Source organism: Miniopterus natalensis, chromosome 5 (genome assembly GCF_054644295.1).
Source record: "Miniopterus natalensis isolate mMinNat1 chromosome 5, mMinNat1.hap1, whole genome shotgun sequence".
NCBI lineage: Eukaryota > Metazoa > Chordata > Mammalia > Chiroptera > Miniopteridae > Miniopterus > Miniopterus natalensis.
The window spans coordinates 70,026,548-70,050,792 of NC_142085.1; the positions used below are offsets into that span (position 1 = coordinate 70,026,548).

At 37.7% G+C, this 24,245-nt stretch overlaps 1 protein-coding gene across 7 annotated transcripts in view; it reads left to right on the forward strand.

Moving 5' to 3' along the window:
- Positions 1 to 24,245, forward strand: part of L3MBTL3 (L3MBTL histone methyl-lysine binding protein 3) — an 85,566-nt gene that overhangs the window by 34,198 nt on the left and 27,123 nt on the right. For 5 of the 7 annotated variants that reach the window (XM_087817609.1, XM_087817611.1, XM_016204985.2 and 2 more), the window contains 10 exons: positions 88 to 223; positions 2,068 to 2,152; positions 3,731 to 3,822; positions 5,695 to 5,799; positions 7,515 to 7,650; positions 9,222 to 9,313; positions 11,741 to 11,892; positions 20,724 to 20,800; positions 21,754 to 21,839; positions 23,845 to 23,955. In XM_087817609.1, coding sequence (XP_087673735.1) covers positions 88 to 223; positions 2,068 to 2,152; positions 3,731 to 3,822; positions 5,695 to 5,799; positions 7,515 to 7,650; positions 9,222 to 9,313; positions 11,741 to 11,892; positions 20,724 to 20,800; positions 21,754 to 21,839; positions 23,845 to 23,955 — 1,072 coding nt within the window. The remainder of the gene's footprint in view (positions 1 to 87; positions 224 to 2,067; positions 2,153 to 3,730; positions 3,823 to 5,694; positions 5,800 to 7,514; positions 7,651 to 9,221; positions 9,314 to 11,740; positions 11,893 to 20,723; positions 20,801 to 21,753; positions 21,840 to 23,844; positions 23,956 to 24,245) is intronic. The other 2 variants (XM_087817610.1, XM_087817612.1) reach the window with 1 other exon arrangement.

A 24,245-nucleotide genomic window follows, 5' to 3' on the forward strand; every position in this document is an offset into this window, starting at 1 on the left:
GTCTTCAAAAGAATTTGCATTGATGTTCACCATGTAGATGTTTGATAGGCATTGTTTCCTGTCACTGTTTTGGGTTTATAAACACAGCAGAGATCAGAAGGAGGAAAGGGACATTGGAGAAGACAATGAAGAAGAGGACCCTAAGTGCAGTCGGAAGAAAAAACCGAAACCATCTCTGAAAGCCGACGCCAGGGACGATGGAGAGGAGAGAGAAGATGGAATGGTTAGCATCGTGCGTGGGCCTGACCTCTGGGGACGCGGGGTGCCGTGTACGCGGGTGGCACCGGGCCGAAGGAACTAGCTCTGCCGCCAGAGCTGCCCTCAGAGGCTGCTCCGGCTACTCGCTGTGTCACCATCTGAAGGTTGCCTACCCACCCTCTCTTTGTTGCTGTCCACATCTCAAAATGGGAATAGTAAATAATAGTACCCCTCTCTCAGGGTGAAGAAGTAGGAATTCCTGGGATTTCTTGCCAGAGCGAAAGAGGCAACAGCAGACCTTCAGTTTTGCCAGTGAACCTTCGGTTTCTCTCAGTAGCAAACTCTCAGTTCCATTTTGGTAAATTGCAGGAAGATCTCATAAAAAACTTGCGTGAGTAGGCAGAAAATGGCAGATCAGTGTCGGGTATATTTGGGGAGAGCTAATTTTAAAATACAAGCATTAAAACATAAATATCTTATCCTCAAAGTATCTATTAATGGTTCTTAGGAAAAGAGAACTTTGAGGTCTTGAGACATTTCCCTTAAGACCAATACTGACCAACTTTTTATTTGCTGGTCACGGTGCAAGGAGCTGAGAATGCAGGGATGAACATGACAGCAGCGAGACGGTCTCTGCTCTCAGGAACATTGCATTCTTACTAAGGGAACGTGGTAAACAGGAGACGCGTCAGCCTGTGATAAGTGCTATGCTGAGAATTACAGTAGGGCTTTAGGATTGGCTGGCTGTTTTAAGGTGGGTTGTCAGGGAGGCCTCCCAGAGAAAGTGGCATGAACAGCGTGATCGGAATAATAAAGAGTGAGTTCTGTAAAGTTAGGAGTGAGGAGCCCTCCCGTCGATGGAACGGCCAAGGTAAATTTCCTAAACTAACGTGTAGCATGTTTTGTTTGAGGAGATTGAAAAAGGCACTACAGTTGAGAGCGGAGTAAGAGGAAGATGAAGAGGTCCAGGCCATGTAGGGCTTTACAGTAAACCAGAGGAATGGGTTTTTATTCTATTCTGAGAGTGGTGGGAAACCATTGCAAAGTTAAAGGCAAGGGAATACTTTGATAGAATTCGTGTTTTAAAATGATCACTCTAGCTTTGACAGGCGAGAGCAAAAGTGGAACCAGGGAAACCAGTTAGGATTTTATTGTAGTAGAGTCGTTAAGAGGGCTATGTGAGATAGGACAGTGGATCTGGGATCCGTTAGAGATAGGGTCATTGGTGCGTAAGGGAAAGAGAAGAATCAGGGATAACTCTTACACTTTTGTCTTAAACCATTGACTGGATAATGATACCACTTATTGAGGATGGGAAGGCAAGGCTGGAGTACAGAATCTAGAGTCACTTGGGCATTGTGAGTTTGAGATGCTTGTTGGGCATCCAAGTGGAGATCCAGGTAGGCAGGTGGATGCATGAGCATGGAGTCAGGGAAAAGGTAAGGGCTGGAGTACAGACTAGGGGTATCTGGCAGACAAATTGATCTTTACAAACTAGGGAGAGGGATTAGATAAGAGAAAAGAAGGTGACCAGGCTGGGAGAGACACTAGCAAAGGGACTGAGAAGAGGGGCCAGTGAGGTGTAAGGAAAATTAGAACAAAGTGTTCCAGGAGCTAAGAGAAGAAAGTGTTTCAAGGAGGCGGGAGCAGGATCCCTTCTGTTCCACAGTAATTCTTGGAAATGCTCTTATTTTGTAATGACCTTAGGCCAAAAGCAACATAGTTCTCAAATGACATGTATATTCTTACTTTCCTTAAAACTTGGGAAGTGAAATTGAAGAAAAGTACAAAAAAAAATTTAATGCTTTCTGACAGCTCTCTAACTTTGTGTTGGTGCCTGTTTCACAAACTTTTCCTTTCTTACTGTAGGAGAACAAACAGGATGGAAGAATCCTGAGGGGCTCGCAGCGAGCCCGAAGAAAAAGACGTGGTGATCCAGCTGTACTGAAGCAGGGTGAGTCAGTGAGAGAGAGGTAACGTGTAACTTTATGCAGCTGAAAATATTTCGTGCGGGTAGACATTTTAGCCTTAGTTGTAATGCACACTAGGGCAGTTAAGGTATTGCTTTGGGGTTGTTTTTTTAAATGAAATTTTGTCAATAAAGATTATGGTTTTGAAGAAGTAGATAAGGGAAAAGATGGAAGTTAGTAACTTTCAAGTAGTGTCTGGGCAAAAATGAGAACATCTTACTTTATTTGCACATCAAATAGGTTTCATCTACTTCTGCACTTTTACTAAAGCCTATGTTCTTGTCATTTTCTAAGACTGAAGGTTTCTAATGTTGTCTCTCAAACTACAGCCTCCTGATGTGGTACCTTTCTTTCCCCTGTTGTTCCTCTGACAACACTTTATTCTCAAGGGAATCCAGGCGGCAGCCCTTCCCTTTCATACCCTAGTGGATGAACTCGCCACCTTATTCAGCATGGACCTCCTGTCATTTTCCTAGAGGCCGCAGTGTCCTCTGCTAGGCCTTATCCCCTTGACCTGTCACGTATTCCTGGCCCGTCCTTCATGTTAGGTCACTGCACCCTGCATAGTTCCACTCCTGACAGCCCAGTCATGTTGTCCCTGCAAGTCAGCGTCATGAACCCAGTGCCCCTGTGCTGGGATTGGGTGCACGCGGTCCATGCTTGCTCACCCTTGAAGTCTTCCAAAGGAGTGCGACGCGTTTCCACCTACTTCAGACACACAGCCTAACTTACACCTGGGGGAGATGATTTCTAGTTTATGTCACTGAGATTAAAGGGAGTAAATTATCAGTTACTCAATACTTTGCTTCAAAAATCTCATCCGTCTTTCTCTCCCTTCCCCTTTGCTTCTGTTCTCAGGGCCCTGTCTCCTCTGGGACCTTGCTCCTTCAGTCATTTCTTTTCACCCCTTAGGTATTCAGACTCCTTTCCTCTTCATGAGTGCCCCCTTAGCTGGTTCAGATCTCATCCCCAAAACACCTTTTCCCAAACGTTGTTACGTATCAAGCTATTGCATTCTTCCTTTTATTTCCATTATTTGTCAAATTAATCCAAAATGAAGTTGATTTTAGCTGGTACCATATCTTTATCACTTCTGTATTCTTTTGCTGCTCAAAATCTGGCCTTCGCTGAATTGATTTTCTTCCCTTTCACCCAAATTGGTAGCCGTTCCCTAACCACTCAGTGTACTGGCCATTTCTAGTTTCACCTACTCGATGTCTTAGGAAGCTTTCGAGCATCCTGATCCTAGGAGCACTCGCTTCCTGTGGCTTCCACGGTACTGTTCCAGCTTGGTTTCCTGCTCTGTCTTCTTCATTTACTCTGAGTTCCTCTGCGTCTTTCTTCTACCCTCATAACTGTGGATATTATACCATAGTTCACTGCTTAGCTCTCATTTCCTTGGAAGAGGAGCCAAGAGAAGAGAGCGAGAAACACCAGCTGTGGTGGTAAGAGAAGAGCCAGGCCTAGTGGTATTTAGGGAAATGAGAGTTCACAATGTACTCTCTCTGTGATTTTTTTTTAGATTTGGAGATTCTATCATTTTAATCTCACTTGCCTTTCAGGTTTGCCTCCTAAAGGCAAGAAGGCTTGGTGCTGGGCATCCTACCTGGAAGAGGAGAAGGCTGTGGCAGTGCCAGCGAAGCTTTTCAGGGAGGTATGACCCTTCTGGAGAGTGCTGTCTCTGCGGGCAGAGCAGCGTACTGAGCTGAAGTCAGTGTTGCTGTGTCCACTGTCTGTTCAGGACCTGTGACTTGGGATGATTTCTCAAGTGTATTGTTTTCATGTGTGTATTTATGTGGAGGGGACCTGCAGGGACAGCCAGCATGAATACAGGACACCTTCCTCCCATGCTGTGTGCATGGGCTCCTTACTCTTTCAGCATTTACCAGCTTTCACTCAACTGTAAGAGATATTTCTCCTACTATTAAAAACTAGTAAAGAAAAATTGGCATGAAATTTCATGTCGACATCATGGCTTTGGGAGAATAGAAATGAGTTACTGAAGTTTACATAATATCACAACAAAAATCTAAAAATGAGTTACTGTATTTTATTAACTATAATAAAATTTTTTTTATCATAAGTAATTTAAAATCAGGTAAGGGTATAGACGCCTAGTGTAGCTCTAGCTTGGAGCTGCTAACCCTGGGCTAAAATGTGTCAGCAAACTTTTCCTGTAAAGGGCCAGAGAGTGAGCATTTTAGGCTCTGTGGGGCATCTGGTCTCGGGTGCAACAGCTCAGCTCTGTTGGGATGAAAGCAGCCATGAACAATATATAGATGAATGAACGTGGCTGTATTCGAGTGAAACTTTAATTACAGATGGTGGGCTGGATTTGACCCATAGACTATAGTTTGCTGACTCCTGGCTTAAATTATTTAATATTTAATCATGGTATGTAATAAGTCTGCCATCGATACTTTTTATTTATGTAGGAACATAGGGAGTTTTTAAAAAGTGTTGACTAGTAAGTATTAGGACGAGTACATCTACACTGGCATATTTAATTTAAACATAATAGTAATTACATATGAACTTGTCCTATATAATAATTTTCTGTAACTTTGGCCCTTTGAAGAATAGCCTTTTTACATTTTTTAAAAGAAGTTTTATGTATAGATACACTATATATATGCATATATATATGTATATATATATCTCTCCAAATCCTCTCCCCCCTCTTAAACCATATGATTACATATGTCAGTCATGCTGTTTTTTGGACTTTGCTTTTTTGTTAACTTAGTTTGGAAATTATTCTATCTCAGTTCATTATTTCCTTTATTATTCTTTTATATTAATGGATAAAATTCCATCTTGTGGCTGTGCCATAATTTAAGATGCTCCCTGTTGATTGACATGTGACATATATTGACATATCTGACACATATATATATGGCATATATATGTCAACCAATAAAGAGTAGCTTTAATAATTATAGATCAGACATAAAGTGGAATACTATATGTACATGTGGAACGTAGATACACAGATCTTTTGCCATGTAGATGTTTTAGTGAATAATCTTGTACACCTGTCATTTTGCACATGTGTGGTTATCTCTTTTGGATAATTTTTTAGAATTAGAATTGGTAAGCCAAAAGAAGTGTTCTTTTTTTATAGGTATCATGAGATGGCTAGAGGCTGTAGCAATCTATATCCCTACTAGTGATGCATGTGTGCATTTATTTCCCTAGAGTCTTGCCAACAGTGTTATCAAACTCTTTGATCTTTACCAACCTGATAGGGGAAATATGTTTTTGTGTAATTTTACTTTGTATGACTCTTATGGGTGAGGTTGAACATCTTTTCAAACATGTAAGACATTTAAATTTTCTTTTTTGTGACCCCTTTATAGTTTTTGTCCATTTGCCATTGGCTCATTAAGTGATCCTTTTCTTTTGAGTTTCTAAGAGTTATTTATGTATTTGGTTAAATAGTCTTTATTTAAGAATAGCAATTATTCATATTTTTAATTAGACCTTCAGGATAAAATACTAAAACTGATGTCATTTTTCATCGTAGTATCAATCCTTTCCATATAACAAAAATGGGTTTAAAGTTGGCATGAAATTAGAAGGCGTGGACCCTGAGCATCAGTCCGTGTACTGCGTCCTCACTGTGGCTGAGGTAAGCTTTGCCTTGTCTTTATTTTTAAGATAAAATGGTGACTGTGGGGTTTAATAATGGGAAAAGATGCCACTTGTTGAGTGCTTACTTCATGCCAGGTGTGGTGCTTAGTGTTTTGTGTATATTACATCATTTAATCTTTACAAGAACCCTATGCAGGTCAGGTTTTTCCATTCTTATCCTATAGATGAAAGAGCTGAGGCTCAGAGGGCTTAAGTGATGTATTCAAGGCCACACAGCTTCTAAGTGGTAGAACCAGGATTTGACTCCAGGGTCATCTGACTCCATGGTCTTTGCCATACTGTGTTCTTTAATATAAGGAAGAGATCAACAGATATTTATATTTCTTTAGTATTTTGAGGTATCTCTGTGAAATTTTTCAGGAAAAAATATCCAAATCAATTATATGTATCTTGGTTTAATATATTACTGAGAACAGGTCTTAGAATTGAATATTTTTTCTCCATGCTAGCTTCTTCCTTGCTCCCCTCCCTTGAGCCAGGGATGTGTATCTTTTAAAAAATGTTCCTGAAAGAGTGAAATGATCTTGTGTATTAGTTTTATTTAGTAATCTTTCACTTAGTGACTCTGTTAGAGCTTTGGCATCTCTAGAACATAGTAACATCTGACAGCTGGGTAATGACAGTCGTCGTAAGTAATATACAGTTACACAGAGCGTACCATGAGGCAGTGCTCCCCATATATATTTTTAAGGTGTGTGTGCCGGGGATGTGTGTGTGTGTTTCAGCTCTTGGTTTTGAAGGAGATTTATTTTAGTTTGTCTAGTTTTTTTATTATAGCCGTAGCATTCACTTAATTGTGAAAACCTCAACTAGTATGAGTTTTGGGACTGTTCATCACCCTGGCTCTGGGCTCTCGTCTCAAGCTTCTTGTTTAGGCTTCTGCATGGCAGGTACTCCTGGAGTGGTTGGAGGTATGGTGGGTGTGGCTGCACTTGAACGAATCTGCTCTCCCAGTGGGAAGATTGAGAGGCTGAACTTCCCTTTGAGAGCCCAGCGCAGAGCATGAGCCAACGGAGACCCCATACACCCATGTGACCTTTTAACTCAGAACTTCCCCCCGTGGGGCCCTTTAGGTAGATGTATGGCCTCAGCTTTCAGCATGCATTATATAAGCTTATTCTTACTGGCATTCCAGGGAGCCTGTCTCATCTAAGTATGAATTGTGTAGGCTTTTCTTGCTTTCTCCCATCCCAGCAGCTGGTGGCGAGGAGGATCTGTTGACTTCTCTGTGTGCGCACCAGCCTTGGTCTGGCTGGGTGCCACCGTGTGTGGAACTTTATAAAGGACAAGCCAGCATGCAGACAGCGTGCAGCGGGGCATCTGCCCCAGGACTCTGCAGTAGCTGTGTGCCCTGCACTGGACTGGTTGCTTCCATGCCGGCTCCCCACAGTGACACGCTGGTATAATACAGTGAATGAGAGAGGATGTGTATGTGGGGGAAATGTAGTTTTCATCCCGTATCCATGTGCTCCTGATGTAACTGGGGATGATGCTGGAACACTGCAGCTCAGTCTTTCCCATATACGTAATAGCCTTTCCTTTGGATTTTGTCTTTTGTTCGCTTGTGTCTGCTGCGGTTAATGAGAGGGTACTTTGATTAGCAGAAGCTGTATCATCCTAGATGTCCATGTACACAAGTATTCTGGGTGTCTTTCTTTTGTTGTTTAGTCAGCCAGCCTTCACCTATTTCAGGTTTGTGGGTACCGGGTAAAGCTGCACTTCGATGGGTATCCCGACTGCTATGACTTCTGGGTGAACGCAGACTCCCTGGACATCCACCCAGCTGGGTGGTGTGAGAAGACGGGCCATAAGCTCCATCCCCCCAGAGGTATTGTCACTTATGTCCTGTATTTTAAATTCTATAGCAGATTCCTTCTCTACGTGTTGATTTGGAACGTTTAAGAATTCAGGCTTTATAATCCAGATAGGCCCAGATTCAAGCTTATTGTCCATGAAGAAAAATACATTTATTAAATGAAAAAAGAAAGTAGAATTCTATTTAAGAGAAAAAACTATGCCCATGTACTTATTTGCGTGTAACATAACATTTGCATGATACTTAATTTTGACTACAAATTTTAGCTACAGATTTCTATTTTATAAATATATACATGTGTATATATATATATATATATGTATATATATATATACTTGAAAAACTGATTTGAAGGATTACCTCTGACCTGTTTACAACACTAAGTATATTTACTGATATTTCAGTATATAGAAAATCTCAAGAAGTCATGCCTTGAATTTATAGATGTTAGTATTTAGGAGTTTGGAAAGGACGGTATAACACTAAAAATTGGCTTAGACAGTGGTTGAACTAATAGGAATTACTTTTTTATTATTGAGTTCTTTACATTAGAGTCTGCCAATGATTTTGCCTGTTTCATGTTTACATAAAGATCTGAGAGTAACAGATACCATCTTTTCAGTCCCTCTCTGTATTTAATAATATCTTATTTCCTTCCTTTTCGGCTATAACATTCAGTATTGTTAACATGATATCAAAGATCCGGGTTACTAATTTGATATTTTTGGCCTGTCTCAGGGTTACTGATTTTTAATGGACTGGCCATCCTTTGGTTTTAAGTGAAAAATTAATGGCAGAATGGTATTTTTAAATGGCTGAAGGATTAAAGAAAAACATTAAAAAAATGAGGGCAAAAAAGAAAATCTGTAAGCCTTTTATAAATTTGCCTCTTATGTATGGTGAATTTTTAGCTGTTCTTTTCATGCTGTCTTTTGGGTTTTAATGGAAGTAGAAGAGAGCACATGAGCAGATAAAATAAAATGCTAGGTTTCCTTTTTTTAAGGAAAGGTTGGCTTTATCAGCATTAAACATGAAATTGTGAAAATTAAGGCCAGGACATTTACATTATTGTAACTTACCAACATGCTTACTTCATTAATCTTGAAATTTCAAGCCTGTGGTAATAGGCCAAAAAGAGTTTCTCTGTTTTATTAGTGTTTTCCAGCTTCCCATTTGTTCTTATAAGTTACTCTCCCAAAATAGAATAGGTGAGAGAAAAATAATTTTACTACTTCAGATCAGTAGACTACTGCTAAGGAGTTCTACCTAAACACTGATAGAAATGACCAGGTAATAAAAGGAAGCACAACTCAGTATAATACATACTTGTTTCCTTACACCTTTTCTTTATATCCATTACCGTTTACTCAGAATTGAAAAAATAATATAAATTGTTGTAAATAAACACAACCTGTGTATAACAATTCATAGTTATGAATTACGATTTAAATTTTGTCTATTTAAAAAAATCACTGATCTGCTGAGTTTAGCATGTTTGAGTTATAGATAAAAGTGGGACTAAAAAAGTAAGTGTGAGATGTTTTTGTGTTTTGCTTAAGTCTGTTTATATGTGCTTATCCTAGGATATAAAGAAGAAGACTTTAATTGGCAGACTTACCTGAAAACATGCAAAGCTCAGGCTGCTCCCAAGTCATTATTCGAGAATCAGAATATAGTAAGTACATCCAAAATACTTTTTCTTTCAAACAAAAAAAAGGTGGCTGTTGAATGTTTCATAGGATAAATTACAAGTGATAACAAGAAACTAACAAATTTTTTTGCTTTGGTAAATAGAGTACTCTTACCTTAGTTAAACTTCAGAATTAGCTTAAAATCTTCTTGTGTAAACATCTGTTTGATAGCCATGTCATGGTTGTCTTTTTTTATCGAGTGGTAGGAGGCAACATAGTACAAAATGCAGGTGTAATTTACAGTTAAGGTGCATAAAAATTAAATTGGTGGGACATTTTATTGTTATTGTCATTGTCTAGGAGTGCTTTTCAAATGGGATTGAAATAGTGAGATGAATGGAGCCCTGTTTTGATTTGTATGCTAGAAACAATGATTTACCTTCACTCCAGCTCCTAGCTCTATATTCAGTATAACAGAAGCACAAACTGGATGTGTGTGTATTTTCTCCTTTACCTATGTTACTATTTCCCATTACCTTTGGCACCTCTGAGAAGGCCTGGTACCTTAAATTCTTCTTCCTGGCCCAAGTTCTGATCAAATTGGATAGAACAGAGAGCAAGCAGATAGAAAACCAAAATATTGTCTTTGTAACCAATAAGGGCTCAGTTGCATGGCCTATATCTGCTATCAAATGAGTTTCTTGATTCTGAGCCCTAGAATTAAAGAGATTTACTGGCCCTTCGTGCCCCACTACCCAAATCCATTAGTACTGGACAGGGGCATACATACCCTCCCACAAGGACAGACCTGGCCACAAGAGGAGCATAGTGGAAACCATGCGCCCTGTAGTCCAGCTTACATTTAAGAGTATGACCTGTTCCTTCTTCCAGATTCATCAGTCAGGTAACAGTGAGTGAGAATGTGGGCAGAGACAGTAATGTTTCAATAACATTCCCTGCAAATGAAAATAAATATAAGGATTAGAGAAAAACGTTCTCCCCAAGTCCAAATACCCTCCATTTGGGAAATGATTTTAACCAGTTGTTTTCAGCATCAGCCTAATGGCTAAAGATTCTCTCATCAAATTGAACATAAACCAGGTCAAGTTAGAGAGCTGAGGAGGGGCACCTACGTGTGCATGTGTGTGTGCATGTGTGTGTGTAGGTAGCTAATAGAGATAAAATGAGCCAGGTTAATATATTAAAGTATCTTAATTGAGAGGATAGCTCCTTGCTGGGATGTAAATACTGCATTGTTGGTAGGTATTCTCTGTCAAAACAAGGCCAGTTAGGTGGAAAACTCTGGCCTGCTCTCACTGCTCCAAGTTTCCTAACCCCTGTCTGGCTCTCTGATGAAGACTTCAGTCAGGGATTTCCTTAACTGACCTGAATTATCTTCTTAAGTTCTGTGCTTTGCTAGTACATAACTGAGTCTTAGGCCGTGTGATTCGTATTTAAGAAGCAATTAATTTTCGTAATTCTAGATTTCTCTACCTTAGAATGCTCAAATATTTATGGTCAGAACTTTGATAATTTCAGGACTTAAAAGGATCTGAAGGTATCTTTGTAGCATTAGTGACTGCTTCTTCAATTCAGACAGGACTTAATTCTAACATTTTCAGGTACACGCCTATCCACATTTTTGTAATGATAGCCGTATAATTACAGGAAAAAGGGAGACAGCATCTATTTTGCTTAAAGTAATTAGAATAGTATCCATATTCTTCAGTTTGGATGGAAGGATTTTTTGTTTTTTAGAAGAGCAGAAGCATTGTGACTAGCATAGCTAATACTCAACTACACTTCTCTGAGATGAGGATATTTTTCCTCACAAAAGATTATAAGGAATGTTTGCATCTTACTGCACCTCAAGCACTAAATTTTACTGAATTTTTTATTATCTTAGTTCCATGTCCCAGATGGCTGATAATCTGTATTACAAACTATTTTGAATGGCCGTATAGATTAACAGCCAGTTCATTTATGAAGATGACCTACTTTCAGTACTCTTTTGAGAGATCTTTTCAGAAATGGGAGTGAATTTGTACTGACTCATACACATTTTTAACTTGATTAAGTGCATGTTTTGTGTGAAATAACTTTCATTGTTAACTCAATAATCAAGGAAGAAAAAACAGAAAGGGAACTTGTCTGGTGAATAAAACTTGCCTACCTAGTACAGTCGACTAAGGTACCAAAATACACGTTAATACTAATTAAACTCTATGAGGCTGTGGGTGTTTTAGTTTTGAGTTCCACATAGTTAATTGGTACAGTTAATTGGGTGTAGCGACGGCATTTTTCTTATTACCGCCTGTTGGAAAGCAGCCCTCCTGGAAAACTGGTACATGATTCTTAAATTATGTGAATATAGCTGATGGATGCCAGGCCTTCAAGCAGAGGTACAGAGGGGGTGCGGGTCTTGCTGGTGAGTGTGTGCTTATCTCTAATTAAATCTGTATGTTTCATAGACAGTGATTCCATCAGGCTTTCGAGTTGGAATGAAGCTTGAAGCTGTAGACAAAAAGAACCCTGCATTTATCTGTGTTGCTACGGTAACAGATATGGTGGACAATCGTTTCCTGGTACATTTTGACAACTGGGATGAGAGCTATGACTATTGGTGAGACATTTTTCCATTGCTTCTATGTGCTTTTTCTAATTATCCAAGTAAACCAGGTACATGGTTTAAAAACAATTATAATGCAAAGCTTACAACAGAAAATGTAAATGCTGCCCCCCTATTTTCTACTTCAGGTTTTTAATTCTTACCTCTTTTCTATGGCATCTATTTCTAAATAACATTCTTTAGTTCTGGTTTGTGGATTGTCTTTCAGTTGATTTCCTGCTGTGGAAGTGAAGTTCACACCCCATTTACCTGTTTCTCATATTTTTATGCCTAGTAGCTAATTTAACCACTTAGAAAACTGCATACAAATATATTAATTGAGGAATATAGTGGGGTTTTTTTTTGTTTGTTTTTTAATTTATCTTCATTGTTGAAAGTATTACAAGTGTCCCATTTTTTCCCCCCAATTGACCCCCTCCACCTCGCTCCCACCCCCTCCCCAGGCCTTCACCCCATTATTGACTGTGTCCATGAGTTATGCATATAATTTCTTTGGTTAATCTCTTCCCACCCTCCACCCCCCTTTCCTCTTTTCTCTGAAATATGATCATCTGTTGCCTGCATCAATGTCTCTGGATCTATTTAGTTCGTCAGATTCTTTTGTTCATTAGCTTCTTCTTAACGAAGACCCTTCAACTTTTCCTGTAGTGCTGGTCTGGTGGTGATGAACTCTTTTAGTCTTTTCTTATCTGTGAAGCTCTTTATCTGACCTTCAGTTCTAAATGATAGCTTTGCTGGGTAGAGCAATCTTGGTTGTAGTTCCATGTTTTTCATCACTTTGAATATTACTTGCCACTCCCTTCTGGCCTGCAAAGTTTCTGTTGAGAAATCAGCCTACAGTCGTATGGGTGCTCCCTTGTAGGTAACTAACTGCTTTTCTCTTGCTGCTTTTAAGATTCTTTGTCTTTAACCTTTGGCATTTTAATTATGATGTATCTTGCTGTGGGCCTCTTTGGGTTCTTCTTGTTTGGGACCCTCTGTGCTTCCTGGACTTGTAAGTCTGTTTTCCCGGTAGGGGAAGTTTTCTGTAATTATTGTTTCAAATAGGTTTTCAATTTCTTGGTCTCTTTCTTCACCTTCTGGCACCCCTTCTGGGCCTCTTGAAGTTGTCCCAGAGACTCCTTATACTATCTTCATATTTCAGGATTCTTTTTTCTTTTTGATCTTCTGGTTGGGTGTTTTTTTGTTTCATGTTCCAAATTGCTGATTTGATTCTCAGCGTCCTCTACTCTATTGTTGATACCCTGTAAATTATTCTTCATTTCAATTCGTGTAGCCTTCATTTCAAATTGCTACTTTATTATGTCATCAATTTTCTCAGTTATTTTCATAATACTCTTACTAATATGGTTGAGCACCCTTATAAACAAAATTCTGAACTCTGTATCTGTTAGCTTGCTTGGATCTATTTTACTTAGTTCCTCTTCTAGAGATTTCTTCTGTTCTTTCCTTTGTGACATGTTTCTTTGCCTCCACACTTTGGCTGCTTTGAGGTGTTTGTTTCTATGTATTAGGTAGAGCTGCTATGTCTCCTGGAGTTTGTAGAATGGCAGGAATATGGTTTTTAATCCTTGTGTTTGGATATACTACATAAAGTAGTAGAAGCAACATATTATAAAATTGTATAATTATAAGGTAATTATAATAAGGCCATTATATTTTGATTAAGTAATTGAAATAATGATTTTCCACATGTAGTTCATATTCATCGAGCACTTCAATTCAGTTTCCTGATGAAAGGCATTTCTGAAGTGTTTAGTTCCTTCTAGAGAAAATTGCCATAAGAATATTATAAAAAAGTGACAGATCTCTTTATAAAATGACTAATGTTATCCTATCAAATGAATATTAATTTATATAAATGTTACTAAATTCCAGGGAAGCTTGTTTTCTCACCTTCTTTGTGTACATATATTTAAATATTCAGTAAACACATCAATAATTTGCTTTACTCCTCAGATTGGATTCTTAGACACTCATCAGCTTATCAGCTTTACTTGCATTATTTTAAAAAAGAAACATTGAAAATCATTTTGTTATTTGATTTTTAAAATCCTTTTGATTATGTTACTCATCCTTTTTACAGAATTTTTTAAGTGTAGATAAGTAATTCTATGATTACATTGAAGAGTTAAGTACTTTTGGACATTTTGGTTTGTTTTTCCCCAGCTTTTTTCTGCAAAGCGTGTTTTCCTTATAGGATACCTTTTTATTCAGTTTGCAATAAAAACAATTGTTGAAATATAGACCGTTTCAAACATATACTAAAGTAGAGTAATAGAGGGACCCTCCTGCGGCCATTACCCACCACCACCAATTAACAATTTATATCCACTCATGTCTTCTCTGTATTCGTACTCCTCAAGTCCCAACTCCAGATAGCAAATTCCAGATATCATAGCATTTCATCTGTGAATATTTCAGTATGTACTCAAGCTAGGGATGCTTTCTTTCTAAATAGATAATGTTACAAATGCTCTAATGTTACTAACATATTTAAACATTCTCCCCAATTGTCTTGGGTTTTTCTTTTCGTTTTTTTTAGCTTGCTGGTTTTAGGTCCGAGTGGGTGCCCACTTTGGTGTGCCTCTCGATCTCAATGTGTAGATTTGTTCCTCTCTCTCTTTCCTCTCCTTGTAACTGTTCCTGAAGAAGTCAGGTGGTTTTCTTGTTCAGTCTCCCACAGTCTGAGTCTGCTGATTGAACCCTCGTTACCTTGCTTACCATGTTCTTCTGTTTTTTGTGTTCCCTGTAAATGAGCAGTTTTGTTTCATTTAACATTATCCGAACCTATCTTGAGTGAGAAATACTGTCAGTCTGTCCCTTCTGGGTCAAACATGTCTCTCCCCACCTGTGAAGTTGCTTATTTGACATAAAATGTACTTCCTTTAAAAACATACTTCTGGAAAATAGTGCTGAGGGAGTCTAGAAGAATTTGTCACAGTCACTTTTCTTTTATGCCAGTTGCCTAGCCCTAGAGAGTAGGAAGCATCCTGAGTTCTTTTTCAGAAAGAGCAGAGAAAAAAGTGATCTCTTTTAGCTCTGATTTTGTACTTTTATGAGCACAAAATAATGATTTTTAGGGTGGTATGTACTTTGAGGATTTACTTATACCTCTAACTATTGACACGAAATTATATTTTGTTAATTGTCAGAAAAAGAATGCAGTGTGTTCTCTTCATCAATATCCAAGTAACGCACATTGAAAATTGCTTAAGTGCACTGGAATTTCTCCAGCCTTATTAAATGTTATGTTCTTTGATCTTTGAATTTCGGAATGTTTTTTTCTGCATAAGTTACTCACTTAGGTATGTAATTGAGGTTACAGATTGCATTGCCTTTCCCAATTTAAAATTGTTTAGAAATGAGATTTTTTTTTTTCCTTTGAATTGGATAGTGATTCTCTCTCTTTACCTTAGCGGAAATTTAAACACACCCATACATACACATTTGTGGTACACATTTAGCTGCAGTAAAACATTTCTTCCTTCCTAAGAGGAACACAATGTAGGATTTAAATTTATGTAAGATTGAAATAGCGTTTTATAAAAGGAAAATAGTATATGTTAGAATAAAAACTGGTTACCTCTGACTTTCCTCTGTACTTTTATTACTGGTCATTGGTAGCTGTTTAATTCTATCCCAGTAATTGGACTTAGGGATCATCCTCAATATCACATAATATTGAACTAGAAAGGACTTTAAAGATGTGGGAAGGGAAGCCATCCTAGTGAGGGGGCTGGGGTCCTCCCAGGGCAGTGGGCAGCCTCTCTCCCTCCTCTTCTTCCGGCTGCCTGAGGTCTGGCTCCTCACAGAGCACGCAATGAGGAGTCACTCACTCTGCTCCCCCAGACACTGGGAAGGAATGTAACTTTTAAGAAATGTCCTATTCATGTGACCTTGTGTTTTGGGAACCAGAAAGGCATGAAAATAGGACTTAGCTGACTGTTGAAAGACCTAGGCAAGTGAGGTTGCAGCTTCAGTCATCTTTGAATTTTAGTCTGATGTTCCTCTGAGTCCGGGCGGAAAATCAGCAAATGGATCTATGAAAAAGAGGGGCACTGAGTTAATGAATTAGAGCATACATGGGGCTGGGGCCTTGTACTAAGTGTATGTAAGTGTACTGTGAATGTTTTTGATTTTTAGAGTTGGAGCTCTTTTTTTTATTTAACCATTTATAAATTGAGAGTAATAGTAATTTTCCGTGTGTCCTCAAAGTAATGTTGAAAAGTTCGCGGTGTGTTGTCAGTATCTTAGAGCAATGTCAAAGGTAACAGGTTTGTTATCTGTTGGATTTGGGAAGCACCCTTTGGTGATGGTGATGAGTTATAGAGATGAAAGGAACCTGGGTAGCTCTGAGGGGCTCTGGATCTGGGGAGGGAGAGGAGCACAGCACCACTGTCTGGGCCGCAGGGTAGATGGTGGTTAGTGCTTAATTGTTAGAACAAATTGCTTGCTGTCTGTAGTGGCACAGGGAAGGAAGGACCAACAGACTCAAGGGAGAGTTCTTCTGGAAGGCTTCTTGGAGGACATGCGATGTGTGTTAGACCTTGAAGGATAACGTTGGCCTGGAATTTTCCTGGCCTCGGAAAGCTTGTGTTTAAGCCCAGGGTGGGGGTGGCAGAGCAAACAAGGGTGTGTTTGAGGAATGAATGGCAGCCAGTCTATTCGGTTAAGTGACTTAACTCTTTCAAGCTTTAGTTGCCTCCTTTGTAAAAAGGATTAATGATAGTACCTATCTTATACGGTCACATGAAGATTGGGATAAGCTTTAGAAGCAGTAACCGATTTACCGAAGGTTAAAGAGATGACTCTAAGGTACATCCAGCAGCTGAAGTTTGGCCTTGAAGGTGAAAGTGGATTATTGCTTGAGAGGTGTCAGCCCCCGAGGAGGGTTTCCTGCACAGAGTCTGAGCCTGGTTACAGGCCACACTGTGGAGGGAAAGGGGGGAGATATCCTAGACTGTGGACAGTTGGGGACATCAGGTCCCATTGGAGGGGCTAACCTTGGGAAGGAATAAACTCTCTCCCCTCCCAGCCTGGAGAAAATGAAGAAATGAAAGGAAAACTGACACTAGAGTAATGGGATGGTGTCTCCTTTATCTTTTCCAAGTAGTCACTGTTTGTGAAAATCAGGTTTTAACTTGAAGGAAATGCATAATACTGAAAGTGGCTACTATAGTGAATGAGACTGGAAATGAGTTAAGGAGAACTAGATGAGTCAGCCTGATGAGGTTCAGAGTTTGGTAGTAAAACAATGATGGGGCCCCTGAAGAGTTAGCACATGGTGGAAGCCAGAAAAGTATGGTACTAGAAAATAAAGGACAGAGTCCCATGCTCTGGATTTAGGGAGTGGGAGAGGCCAAGTGTCCTGTATTTCTTCAAGAAGCTAAACCATTATTGCTTGAAATGAAGACTGATGTTTTCCTTATGTAAGTGTCTTGAAACTTTTTTTTGGTCTCTCTGCCTAGATCGGTGCAGCCCAGTGCTTGTGTGAATTCGTTTTATTTAGCTTTTGGCTGTGCGCGGTAAAACCAGGATCTTTTTCGTTTCAACCTAAGAGCTTGGTGAAATCACTTAACTACTTTCTGTCTGCATAAAATGAGGATTTTAATGTCTATTCACTTTATCCTTATAGTATAAACGTGGATTTTTCATGAATTATTACTTCCATTATTATCTACCAACCTAGGTCTAATGGGATCTTAGCAGCCTTCATTCATGATTAATTTGTACTTACTTGTGAAATGGACTTAAAACAATTTTTTTTGAAGTGAATTTCTTTGATGATGTACTTAAAAACCCAAAAGAAAGAAAGGCGAGGTACAGCGATAGAAGATTTGTCAGACTTTTTACCATTAGCTGTTCTTCATTATATTTCTTCCTGGTTACATTTCTGCCTTTGAACACTAGATGGGACTAAGATGACTTGTGTTACAATAGTAGCACAAAGGATTTCATAGCATTCCAACTTCTGAATGAAGTCTTGTCTGCTTATGGAGAGAGTATAAGTAAACTAGATACAAACAGGGCTGTTTTGATTTTCTCTATTGATATGCCTGCCCTGTTTATTTGAAATGGGGACTTTGATCAATATTTACATAATATTAAAACCTTATTATATAAGGAAGAGTCCAGTAGTACAGGAATGTATGGTCAAAATATGCCACAGTATTTTCCTTAATTGCAATTTGTAGAGAATTCCAATAATAATCAAAAGAATTAGTACCATCTAATGTTCTTACTTTAATCATCATGATCCTGGCAGATAATTATAAAAAGTACATGATAATAATTTGGGGGGGGGGAATTAAACACATGTTACATACATGTTTGTTTTGTTTCATTTTAAATGAACCCTATATGAATGAACAGCTGTCCCTAAAATAAAGATGTCCCTAAAATAAAGGCAGTGTGTCATTACTAATCATAACCAAATTATTGTCTAGAAAAAGAATAGTATAGCCGGAAATAGAGCTTCATAGCTTCAATTATACAATTTATAACAGAATACATCTTAAGGAATTGTGTATTAAAATATCTTTTATGAATATATGTATTGTAGGAAATGTATCAATTGCTGTATGAACTTGATGTTGACCTGATAGTGCTTATTTGCCTTTTACATTTCTAAAGTGACATACATATGTACATGTAATCCTGATGTATAGATTAAGAAAAATAATTGTGTGCCCTGGCTGGGTGGTTCAGTTGGTTGGAGTGTTGTCTTGTACACCAAAAGCTTTTGGATTCAGTTCCCAGTCAGGGCACATACCTAGGTTTCAGGTTCAACCCCCTGTTGGGGCACCTACGGAGACAACAGACCGATGTTTCTCTCGCACATTGATGTTTCTCTCTCTCTTTCCTCTCTCTAAAAATCAATAAACATGTCCTCTGATGAGTATAAAAAAGAAAAATAATAGTGTGGGGGTGGGTGGGTAAGAGATAAGTGAATAAAGGAAGAAACCTGTAAATTTAAAGGTATTTTCTACTAAAATAATTTTGAGAAAAATCAGCATTAAATTGGGGTTACGTAAACGCACCTTGTGTTACTCTTCACAGTTGTTCCCTTAGAAAGATTGATTTGGAATGTGGTGACTATATGTTAATGTCATTCACTTAACACTTTTCTTAGTTCTTTGTTTTTACTACTTGTAAGACTTTTTATTCACCAAGAACTCCAACCACTGTTACCTTCCTGGCTTTCTGTCTTCTAGTTTCCCATCTAGAGGACTGTGTTGAGATTTCCTGATCTTTCAGGATGGACTGTGCAGATCTGGTTTATAAAGCAAGACTGGACTCCTTGGCATCCGTTAGATCATCATTTCCTAAATTGTGTTCTGCAGAACATTAGTGGTCTATATGATGTTAACGGGTTGCTGACCAAAGTGGCATTTTGTAGTGAAATATCTTTAGGAAATGCTAGGTTAAACCATTTGAAGCTGGTTTGTTTATAGTATAATGTCACAGTCTAATGTGCTAATGATGTGTTCTGTAAATCTCTAAGAAGGAGATGTATTTTCATGAAATATTTTGACTTTGATTTTTTTTTTGCACACTTGATTATGCCTGTTAGCTTTGAGAATACAAATGGGAAATGTTCTTCCAACTTTTTAAAAAAGATACTAATTGTGACACACCTCTAGATACCTATATATTTTGTAACACTATTATAACTACTCCCTTGAATATTGATTTTGTTTGCCTGGCAAAATCCCAGCTCTGGTTGCATCCAGCTTTCCTCCTGGTGTATGTCTCTACCTGAGCAGTTGACTATAGCTGGAGACACACACACACTTACACACACACACAATGCTGATTGGTGTGACTTCACCTTCATGACCACTAATCTCAAGTGGGCCCTTAGTTCTGTCCCAGAATCTTGCTATAGATCCTTGTCTAGCCTTCTAGAAAACTTAATTTCACTCCACTTTCGCCCTCAGATTTCTCACACCCCCTTTCCTGTTCTCTCTCTCAGTCAATCACTGAGAAAAAAGGCACAGAAGAGGTGTCCGCATGCTTCCAACACCTCGTCTGCGGGGTACCTTCCTGATCTCTGCCTGTAGACAGACCTCTGTAACGGGGTGATGCACCTGCTCTCGCGCACAGGATTCCCTTCCCTCTTTCTGAGTCAGTTCTTTCTTCTGCATCCGTTGGCCATCCCTCTCTATTGAATTATTTCTACCAGTATCAAGCAGAGTAGGGATTTTTGTTTTGATAGCTGTTGGAGTCCTCGCACCTAGAATGGTGCCCTGATCATGGTGGTGGCTCAGCATATGTTTCTTGAATAAATGAAGTCATATTTCCCATCCTTTAAAAAAACAGTTTATTTTGAAGTCATTCTAAACTTAAATTTGTAAAACAGTACAATTTCCACATGCCTTGCCCAGCTTCCCTTAAATATTTTCCAACTTAAAAACAACAAAAACACCTTCCCTTTTGCTATTTGTCTCATATCTCTGCTTCCTTTAAGAACAGAACTCCTTAAACATTATTTTCTAAACTAGCTTCTCCATCTTTTCATCTTCCTCTTTTTCTTAAACCCAATCTAGTCAAGCTTTTCCCCTTTCCTACCCCCAACTCCAACAAAACAGCTCTTTATCAAGGATGCTGCTAATGACCTTTACATTGGTAAATGCAAGGATCAGTTCTTGGTATTAATGTAGTGGGTGAGTGAAAGATCCTTTGGTGTAGCTTTTTTTTTATTCCAAATAAGATCAATTTTAATAAGGTGTTCACTATCTCTGATTAATGTTTTTCTACTTTTACTAGTATTTGACAATTTGTCCTGAAGATCATAATTTTTAAATTTATATAATCTACAGGTGTGAAGCATCCAGTCCACACATCCATCCTGTTGGCTGGTGTAAAGAACATAGAAGAGCCCTTATCACTCCTCCAGGTTTGTGTTTATTGTATGTCTAGTATTATTCACATATATCAGAAGTCAGCAAACGTTTTCTGTAAAGGGCTAGATAGTAAATGTTTTTGACTTTGTAGGCCATACAGTCTCTCTCACAACTCCAATTCATATTCAACACTACTAAGTTTTTTCTAGTTTTCTACTTTCCATAATTATACCCCTCCTTTTAGTCAGTGAGAAATCTGGCTTCTGTTATTTCTGATATATTTACTGGTGTTTTCAGTCCCCTTTAGTCAATTTCCCATCCTGCTCCGGGCTACTGTTAATTTCTGCTTAAGCCTACCTAATGGATTTTGAACTCGAGGAAGGACAAGGGTGCAGGAGGGAAAAAGGATAGTTGCTTTTAGACATTATATTATGTTTTGTCATATTTGTTGTAGCTAACAATATGATGGTATATCTGGAATATTTCCTATATTAGTATATATAAATCTACCTTATTCTTGTTCACAAATACTTTCTATTTTATACATTCTATACACTTTTTTTGCACATTTCTACATTGATGGTCATTTAACTGGTATTTACATTTTCACATTTACAAGCAATGGTGCATTGTCTTTGTACACATATGTGAGAATTTCCTAGGTTATTAGAAATAAAATTGCTAGATTAGATAAAAGGGTATTTATGGTTGTGTGTTAGCGTGTGTTTGTGTATGTCTTGTGTTGTAATACTGTTCTTACCTGAGACCGTAAATTGTACATATACATATATATTAAATTTTCATTTAAAAGTTGATAGGGAAATCATGACCAAGATGAAAACAGTTTTATAGTTCTGAATGTGTAACTAGTTTAAAGTTATTATGTGTAATAAAACATAACTTCCTACATTATAATGGTAGTATTTCATAATATTATAGGTCAGTTTGTGGTTCTCACTGTCATTTTGGTTAAACCTAATAGGAATTATTTTTTTTTCTTTTTTAGGTTATCCAAATGTGAAACATTTTTCTTGGGATAAATACTTAGAAGAAACCAATTCCTTACCTGCTCCTGCAAGAGCTTTTAAAGTGGTGAGAGAATATATTTTACAATATTTGATTAATTTTTGTTGGTAATTTCTTTCCCTGAAATACAAAAACAGAAAGAGGGATAGCCCTGGTGAACTAGAATAGGAATGGGAGGAAAACAGAAGACCAAAGTGCTATTTCTGAATTTTATAATTTGAAAGTCAAAATTGTTTCTGGGGTTTTTGTTGTTGGCATCTAAAAAATACTTCCATTTTGGACTTTAAATCTCGTTGGAAAATAATTATGTTTGAGTCAGTGTGGAATGAGTTGTTTGTATACCAAACTTCTCTTTCTCCAGCTAGATATTCTTTATTTTTTATTTATTTATTTTTTTAATTGCTTCCAGAGAGAGGAAGGGAGGGAGGGGACATCTGTTGTCTCCTACATGCGCCCCAAATGGGGATTGAACTAGCAACCTGGGTATGTGCCCTGACTGGGATTCAAACTCACCACCCCTTTTGGTGTTATAGGATGATGCTCCAGCCAACTGAGTCACACTGGCCAGGGTCAGCTAGATATTCTGAAAGACCAATCAGAACAGGGCATTGTTTTCTAATGTCAATTATATCCAGTAATTCCTTTGAATTTGTTTATGACAAGTTGAGATGCTATTTTTATTTTGTTGCTATAAATTAGCTTGCTTAATTACCAAAATACAGGGTTATCTGCTTTTATAATAGTATCTTTCTAAACCTGGGTCATTGTTTCTTGCATATTAAGATTCAGATTCAGAGTAAACCTTATTTGTGTGTAAAGGAAGAATAAGAAATGAGAAATGTATTTTTAAATGTTTTTTATTTCAAACAACTTGCTTTATAATTTATATTTTCCATGAATTTAAAGGAAAAGAAAGCTGTTAAATATTAAAAATTTTTTACTGTGACATAATTAGTCTATTATAAACAAATCTTTTCTTTAAATGATCTTTTTGTATATAAATTGCTAGGATTTTTAAAGGTAGAATTAATTAGTAGGTATGAACCCAAATATATAAAAATGAACATTAGAAATTTTAAAGGAAAACTTATATTACATGAAAAAGCCACATCAAAGGTGTGTATTTCATTTGATGGTAAATTCAGAATTTAAAAATGAGCCATGTTAGACTTATGCCATATTTATGAATTTTTATCTTTCTAACTTTAACTTAGGCCAGTACAAAGAGCTGCATTGCACTTTGCTTTAAACTGGATAATACTACATCAAGATCAGTCTACATGTCGAGTTGATATCAGAGAGAAAACTAAAATTTCTCTAGTTTGGCTTTTAGGTGCCATATTGATTGTTTTGTATCTTGTACATAATTTTTACACCTAATTTTCAGAGAAACTCTTTTACTACATCCATTTTATAGAAGAAAGATGTGAAGTTCAGAAAACTTAAGATGTTTGCCTAACATACCAAATAATTACCTTGCCTTCTGCGGCCTTAGCTTTTTCAGAGGTTTTCAGCTTTCTGCTGAGTATTGAGGTATAGGCCCTCATTCTCATTCCTGTTCTTACTAGAGTGATTCTGTCCTGCGTGGTTTGATTGCGTATTTTCTTTTAAAGATACCTACTGTTTTTTGCTTTTATTACCACCTTTAATCTTGGTATCTTAATTCTGCCATTTTAGTGTTTTTTCTTTTTAAAAATAGTTTTCACGTTCGTTGATTTTTGCCAAGGTACCTCCAACTAATGAGAAAAAATTTTTGTCTTCCCTATGCCTAATCAAATAATCAAAATATTTTGAATTTCATCTTAAGATCTTTTGCTTTCTGTTTGCTCCTATAGGCTAGGTAGCCAGACTGTTTCTGTTGCCTGAGGGTTTGGCCTTGTGACGTGGGATTGTGTTTTTGATAAAGGAGGATAAAGTCCAAAGCCAGTCATAGAACTTGAGAGTTTGAAAGGCTGGTTTTCTGTATCGCTCATCTTTTAAAAAAAAAATTTTTTTTAATTCTATTTTTATGACATAGAGCCCACCTTCTCTTTCTCTTAATTTCACTGGATATAATTTTCTATTATGACAGAAACCTCCACATGGATTCCAGAAAAAAATGAAGCTGGAGGTCATAGACAAAAGGAATCCCGTGTTTATTAGAGTGGCAACAGTGGCAGACACAGACGATCACCGAATAAAAGTAAGTGCTTTCCGCTGTGGTTTTGCTTCGCCTTTTGTTGCAAGATGCCGTGGATGGAAACTTTAGCAGAACTTTAATTTGTGAAGTCCTACAATTAGGAAAACCACAGTAATATGCAAATTAAGTGGCTGTGCATCTTCATAAGTCAGTATCTAGTTTTTTTTCTTTATGTAAATTTCTTCAATTATGATTGGCTTTTAATATGTCATATCTACTTTCTCCAAACACAGAGTAGTAAAAGTCAGTCATAATTAAGAGATTTTTTATGTACATAATAGAGACATTTCCTC